The 7,249-nt window shown below is 44.2% G+C and overlaps 1 protein-coding gene across 2 annotated transcripts; it reads left to right on the top strand.

Moving 5' to 3' along the window:
• The first annotated feature begins 3,316 nt into the window (after positions 1-3,316).
• On the top strand, positions 3,317-7,021 carry LOC147605625 (pentatricopeptide repeat-containing protein At3g09040, mitochondrial-like). Of its 2 annotated transcripts, XM_086793131.1 has the most exons (3): positions 3,317-4,235; positions 4,335-4,481; positions 4,606-7,021. In XM_086793131.1, the coding sequence occupies exons 2-3, from the start codon at positions 4,453-4,455 to the stop codon at positions 6,848-6,850; spliced, it is 2,274 nt and encodes a 757-aa protein (XP_086649257.1). In that variant the 5' UTR covers positions 3,317-4,235; positions 4,335-4,452; the 3' UTR covers positions 6,851-7,021. The 2 variants fall into 2 exon arrangements, with proteins under 2 accessions (XP_086649257.1, XP_086649256.1); XM_086793130.1 differs by having other exon boundaries at positions 3,319-4,235; positions 4,335-7,021.
• The last annotated feature ends 228 nt before the right edge of the window (positions 7,022-7,249 follow it).

Here is a 7,249-nt window from a genome sequence, read left to right as displayed (position 1 = left end):
AAGGGAAAAACTGTAGCCTAATGTCAAGGTCCTCGTGTCTGGCTCTCCTCCTCAATCTGAGTCACTCCATCCGTCTCTATCCATCAATCCCCCTCCTGTATAAAAGAGTCCAAGATCCTTCGCATGCTGCAGAGACCACAAGATACGCAATCCTACCTCCCAAAGAGTCCTCTGCAAACATGAGCTCAACAGCCTCATCAGGAAGCTCCTGTCCAATCTGGTATGCATCAACCAAATCAATGAACCATTCTGCTTCCAAGTCAAGGAGGCATCATACCGCTCACAAGGATCAACACCTATTACGATGGGATGCCAAGTCCTGGAAACCTGATGAAGACCACTCAAGGCCTTCGTAAACCTGTAAACCACCCCCTCTGAATCCGGAACCACAAAGCCTGGAGAATGTGCAACATCTACCTCCACTTGCCACCTGCCTGGCTTTCCAATAGGTCCCCGTGGAAAGAACTTCCTCATCTATAGGAGTTTCTTTGTCTCGAATACTACGAGACATCAGAGCATAAGTTACCTGTAGAGTTTCCTCTGATTGACGAACACAAGAACTACCAACATCTATAAAGTTTCCTCTGACTGATGAACACAAGAACTACCACCATCTATACTGGTGGAAAGTTCCTGCCAACTGCTGGCATCAAAACTGGCAAGCCATCCACCATCTGGTTCAGGAAAGCCTGCACCTGCAGCGCATCCACACTTAAGTGGCCATTACCAGACTGCCACTCATCACAAAACTGAGGACCTGGGAGAGAGAGTGCTAAAAGTTTATAAACTCCATTCTCCACTCCACCTTCCCAAACTACCTGGCTTGTTGCTTTGTCCCAGAGAGCAACAAAATGCTCATCAAACTCAACCCGTATGCCAGTCTTACAAACTTGATGCACTAACAACAGATGAAAACCAAGTGATGGAACATACAACACCTGGGAGGAATGCTTCCCCCCTCTGCCATCAGGAGCTATCTCCAACCTGCCCTCACTGTGAACTGGGATAGTGGATGTATCTCCCCAGTAGAATGTGACCAGAATACCTGCAGCCAAACAGGAAGGAGTCATGTGCCTGGAAGCACCACTGTCTAGAATCCACTCCCGAGTATTCGTAGTAGCACGGAGAGTCCTCCAACCACCTCCCTGCATGAGGAAAATGAAACACCAATGTCCATAACCTCCATGTGCAAAAAAGCTAGAGTCTTCACGGTTGCTACTGCTGAGGATTCGGCACCCTTCTCGGTGCTCCGCTTGGGACACTACCTCCAATAGTGACCTTTCTCACCACAATCATTATAGGTCCTCTCTGCCTTCAGATTCTTGTGGTCTGCATCGGACATCTTCTCAAAAGACTTCTTCGATGAAGCCTTCCCTTTGCCCTTGTTGTTACGGCCTTTTGACCATTGGCCAGTTAAGGCCTCCAACCTCTGCCTTGTGGAGGGTTTGTGAATCTTTCCTCCTTTATGAATCTTTCCTCCTGGTCCAAGACCATGGGCACAAGCTCCTTCCATGTGATGGTGTTGAGCCTACCACCACTGGTAATCAAAGAAGAGTAAAATGATGAGTACTGAGAGGGCAAATGCGACAGCAACGTGATGGCCATATCCTCCGATGATATCTCTTTCCTAGCCTGGAGAACTTCCTACTGAAGAGTGTGTAGTTTGTTGATGTGCTCACACATCGTCAATGACTTTGCAGGATTCATCACCTGCATCTGTACTTCTAAGGAAATCCTCTTCATGGGCGATACACTGTTATAGAGAGAAGCCAAATGCTGCCATATACCTCTGGCCAGCGTCATATGCTTGATATGATTGATTACGTGCCGTGTGTAGTTGAGAAAAATGAAAGAACGGACCCTGGCGTTGACACAATCCCACAACTGTGCCTGTGCCTTGCATTCCTTCCGAATCGAGGGTAACTCCCCTTCCTCTAACTCCGATCGTGGAACCCCAACAACAATGAAATCAGCAAGGTTGTAAGACTCCAAAACAGATTCCATCATTACCTTCCATATGCCGTAGTTGTTCCCGTCCAACTGACGGTCCACTGGGAACATGGGGAGTGTCGGGATCTTCACGTGCCTCTCAGCCATCTCAAGTAAATCTGCCATTGCGGGGGTGTAATTGAAAAAGGTGGGTGGGAAAAATGAAGAACTTAAACTTGCAAGTGGCTATCCAGCAAATCAGCCCGCCTTCCTCTTGCTTCTCCTCATCCCGAACAGTCCAAAACAGTCCACCGATCAGCAACAAATCAGCCCCCCCTCTTACTCACACAGTTCCCATTGTGGGGGTGTAATTGAAAAAGGTGGGTGGGTGGGTGGAAAAAATGAAGAACTTAAACCTACAAGTGGCTGTCCAACAAATCAGCCCGCCTTTCTCTTGCTTCTCCTCATCCCGAACAGTCCAAAACAGTCCACCGATCAGCAACAAAACAGCCCCCCCTCTTGCTCACACAGTTCCCAAGATCTATCAAGAGCCTAGAGCTCTAATACCACGTCAGAATATGCAGCGGAGATGATGCCAAAATCTGAGAACACAAGAGCAAGTGCAGTGCATAAAAATACAACAATAGAGAACGAGAGAGAGAGAGGCGTGTAACTCTGCTATATATACACAAGAAAATCCTAGTGACTGAATACAAGCCATTTTATATGGCCCCACATGAAAATCCTAGTGACTGAATACAAGCCATTTTATATGGCCCCACATGAGAGAGGCGTGTAACTCTGCTATATATACACAAGAAAATCCTAGTGACTGAATACAAGCCATTTTATATGGCCCCACATGAGCAGTCGGCCTGCTCAAAAGACAACCGACAGCCTCTCAAATGTCCCACGACCAGGTCAGCAGTCTCCAGTCGGCCAGTTGCTCAATGTCGGCCAGCACACAGGACAAGTCGGGGACCAGAAGAACCAGTCGGCCAGCATCCAGGACACCCAGACCAGTAGTCGGCCAGTGTCTGGATCAGCCCCAGGAGCCACAGAACAGCCTCCCACACCTGGTAAAAATAGGGAAAAATATGGAGAGTGGGGAGAAATAAGAAAACACCTACATCGGGCGAGCACACCCACAACAGAGGCCCTGGTGTAAATATACAGACAGGAGATGACTGCTAACAAGTTTATGCCAAGTTAAAATTTTAATTTTCATTAATGAGTCTATTCAACTAATATACATGAACCAATAATAATAATACAAAATTATTAAAAACCTTATATTTGCTAGCCTTATAAAAAGATAATTATTTTTATTGTCGAATCAAAATTTACTACCGGATTTAATATTTTTGAAAATTGAAAGGCAGAAAACATATAAGGAAACTCTCTGGTCTGACAGTGAAGAAGGGCAATGTGCGCGACCGTAGAGGTTATACACTCGTGATCTCTCCAGCCATGTTAAGCCTACTCGAGAAGAGAAACAAGCTTCAGATGGGTGCTGCGAAAGCACGAATATGATTTCTGAATGAGATCTCTGGATGGGTCTGGGGTAGTCCATCTCATTGATAAATGGTGTAAGCTGAAATGAAGGAAACATGCCCTCAGGAGGGCCAAGGTCGCCATATGGATTTTCAGGGTTTCGCCATAAGACTGGATGCACATGATGTTCTCTGCATGAGCTTGTATGTGGTCAATGACTCTTAAGGTGTCCATTGAACCCTTAGATGATGCAGAAGATGTTTTCTTGACAGATATGAGACGCCCATCCAAGTGTAATGTCCTAGTGGATACAAGTCTCCTATGCCAATGTCTCCATCAGGATTTTCGGGGTTTCCAATGACAGGCATCGGCATAAGATTGGATGCATCTGGGTGAGCTTGTATGTGTTCATGAGTCTTAGGTGCCCTTTTTTGGGCCATTGAACCCTTGGATGATGCAGAGATGTTTTCTTGATGGATCTGAGATCAAAGCGTAATGTCCTGAGTGGATACAAGTCTCCTGTGCCCTGCCTATGTGGTTCGCGTGTAGTGGTCGTAAAATGTTGCCTATGTTGGCAAAAAGTGATATTTCTCTTGGATCCTTTCAAAGAAGAGTGGAAAGGTTGTGTGAAGAAGGCTTCCTTTATGAGGCTCTTCAAGCTGTCCGGCTTACCGATCAACAAGGACTTCAGATTTCATCTAATATGTTGTATTGCATTCTGCAAGGATGCATGACCAAAAGAGACCTTGCTGCAGGAAGAGAAGCACATCATCTGATTGTGAAAACTGGACACCAATCCAACATATTTCTAGGTAGAACATTGATCCGTATGTTTGCATTATGTGGGGCTTTATCTGATGCAAATCATGTATTTAGCCAACTCACAGAACCCGATGTTTTTGCATGGACAGCAATCATCTCAGTGAATTCGAAGCTTGGACAAGATGAACAAGCTGCCAAATTGTACCAGCAGATGCAAGAGTCTAGTGTTGCTCCAGATGGTCATGTTTTCGTGGCTGTCCTCAAATCATGTATGGCTGTCAAAGCAATCACAACAGGCAAGTTGATTCATTCTCAAATTATGGAAAATGGTTTGGAAGCTGATTCATTCGTTGGAAATACTTTGATTGATATGTATGCCAAGTTTGGGAGTCTTGATGATGCTCAGAGTGTGTTTGACAGATTCTCAAAACGTGATCTAGTGACATGGAGTGCAATAATAGGAGGTTATTTGCAGCATACACAGCCACTGCAGGCAATTCAACTGTTTTGTCAAATGCGACAGGAAGGCCTGGAGTTGGACCGAATCATAGTCATATGCATCCTCAAAGCATGTTCAAGTATAGCAGCTTCAAATGAAGGGAGGTTGCTTCACAGTCACATTCTTAAGAGGGGTTTGGAGTCAGAGATCTCTATCTTGAACACAATTATTGATATGTATGCAAAATGTGGGAGCCTTGAAGATGCACAGAGAGTATTTGATAGGTTGCGAAACCGGGATTTGGTGACATGGAATGCGATGATTTCAGGATGTGTTCTATCAGGGCATGATGAGATTGCTCTTCAGCACTACTGCAAACTTCTTCAGGAGGGTTTGTTGCCAAGCCATGTGACATTTTTGAGCATGCTTAAAGCATGTTCATATGTGGCAGCTTTGCACGAGGGTAGATTGATACATTGTGATGTCATTGAGTGTGGTTTGCATACTCATGTGTCAGTTGGCAACACCCTTATTGACATGTATGCAAAATGCAATAGCTTGGAAGATGCAGAATGCATATTTCACGACTTACCCAAGAATAATGTGGTGACTTGGAATACAATAATTGCAGGGTATGCACACTACAGATACGGACACGAGGCTGTTCAAATTTTCAAGCAAATGTTACAGGTGGGCATGGAACCAAACAACGTCACCTTTATTAGCATTTTGAAAGCAGTTTCTAGCACAGAAGACCTCTATCAGGGCAAGGTTATTCATTGCCACATTAGGGAGAGTGCTGTAGAGTGTGATTTACTTGTTGCAAACACCCTTATTGACATGTATGCCAATTGTGGGAGCTTCAAGGTTGCACTCCAGGTGTTTTGTCAAATGCCCAAGCGAGATATTGCAACATGGAACACAATGATTACAGGATGTGCAGAGCATGGGTATGGTGAGAAGGCTTGCCAACTTTTTCTACAGATGCAGCAGGAAGGAGTGGAGCCGGATAAGATCACATATAATTGTATTCTAAAAATAAAGTCTACTGCAGCAGCTTTTCAACAAGGTAAATCAATCCATGGCCTCATTATTGTGCGTGGCTTTGAGTCAAGTATTTTGATTGGCAATAGCCTTATTGATATGTACTGCAAATGTGGGAGTTTAGAGGAAGCATATAGTGTATTCATTAGATTGCCGAAAGAAGATGTTGTGACTTGGAACGTGATGATGGAAGGATACGCCCTGCATGGATCTGGTGAAAAAGCTTGCCAATTTTTCAAACAAATGCAACAGGGGGGTACAATACCGGACCGAGGCACATTTGTTTCAATACTCAAGGCATTTTCTAGCATAGCAGCCCTGCAGCAAGGCAAGTTGATTCACACCCAAATAACAGAAAGTGCTTATGTGTCTGATACATTCATTGGGAACAGCCTCCTTGATATGTATGCAAAATGTGGGAGCCTTGAAGGTGCTTGTAGTGTTTTTGATCGATTACCACATCGAGATGTTGTTCTATGGTGTTCTATGATTACATTATGTGCTAAGCACAGCAATTATAAATTGGCTTTACATTATTTCAAGGACATGCAACAAGCAGGCGTGAAACCTACAGATGCGGCATTTGTTAGTCTTCTTTCTTCCTTCAGTCATGCAGGCCTAGTGGATGAAGGGTTTCTTCAGTTTAAGTCCATGATAGAAGATTATGGCATTGCACCCACACTAGACCATTGTAATTGCATGGTGGACCTTCTTGGCCGAGTAGGACAATTGGATGATGCAGAAGACTTTCTTCAAATTACACCTTTTCGATCCAATCTGGTCGGCTGGACGTCTTTGCTTAGTCATTGTAAAATCCATGGCAATGTGGATGTAGCAAGACGATGCTTTAATCACCTGTTCAAGATTGATCTTGAAAAAGCTGCTGGGTATGTGCTTATGTCACATGTGTATGCCCACGCGGGCATGCACGAGGATGCAGATAAGTTAGAAGAGCTTAGAAAATGTGTAAGTGCCTGGAAGACTCCAGGAAAGGCGACCATTGAGGTCAATAACATTGTACATGAGTTTATTGTAGGAGGGAAAACCCATACTTTAAGTGGTGAAGTCTCTGCAAAGCTGAAGAGGTTAAGTTTTGAAGAGAAGGGTGCAGGATATATGCCTTGTTTAAACTTGATGCTGCACTCTTCAGAGAAGATTATGAGCTTACCAGTATTCTCTTGACTTTATTTGGGGGGTGGAAACAGATTTTGTACTGTGATCTGAAGCACACCCTTTGTATGGTTATATGCTTATAGTGGGCAGTGTCCCTCAAGCAACAAATGGGGGGTCTCCTTATCATTGTCCTTGCATACATTGCAAGGATTTTGTTTTGAAAGAAGGAAAATTATATTAAAGGTTAAAGTATATACAACTTGGCAACTCAAAGTGAGTGCCTAAGTCCTCCAATTTCTTTAGGAGAGAGAGCTAAGATGTCCCATTTAACCTTAGGGAATCTACATGAAGTAGGGTCACCTAATGATAAAAGATTCCTGCACGTGACCTAAGGCATTCAAATCTACTTTAGATGGGTGCCAATGTGACAAGTAGTAGATGGTAGCAGGAATTTAGGAAGAATTTAAG

This window comes from Cibotium barometz, chromosome 59 (assembly GCF_041138505.1).
Source record: "Cibotium barometz isolate CiBa-2024 chromosome 59, ASM4113850v1, whole genome shotgun sequence".
Lineage (NCBI taxonomy): Eukaryota > Viridiplantae > Streptophyta > Polypodiopsida > Cyatheales > Cibotiaceae > Cibotium > Cibotium barometz.
Note: the sequence above shows the minus strand (reverse complement) of the source record. Positions and strands in the feature narration are given on the sequence as shown.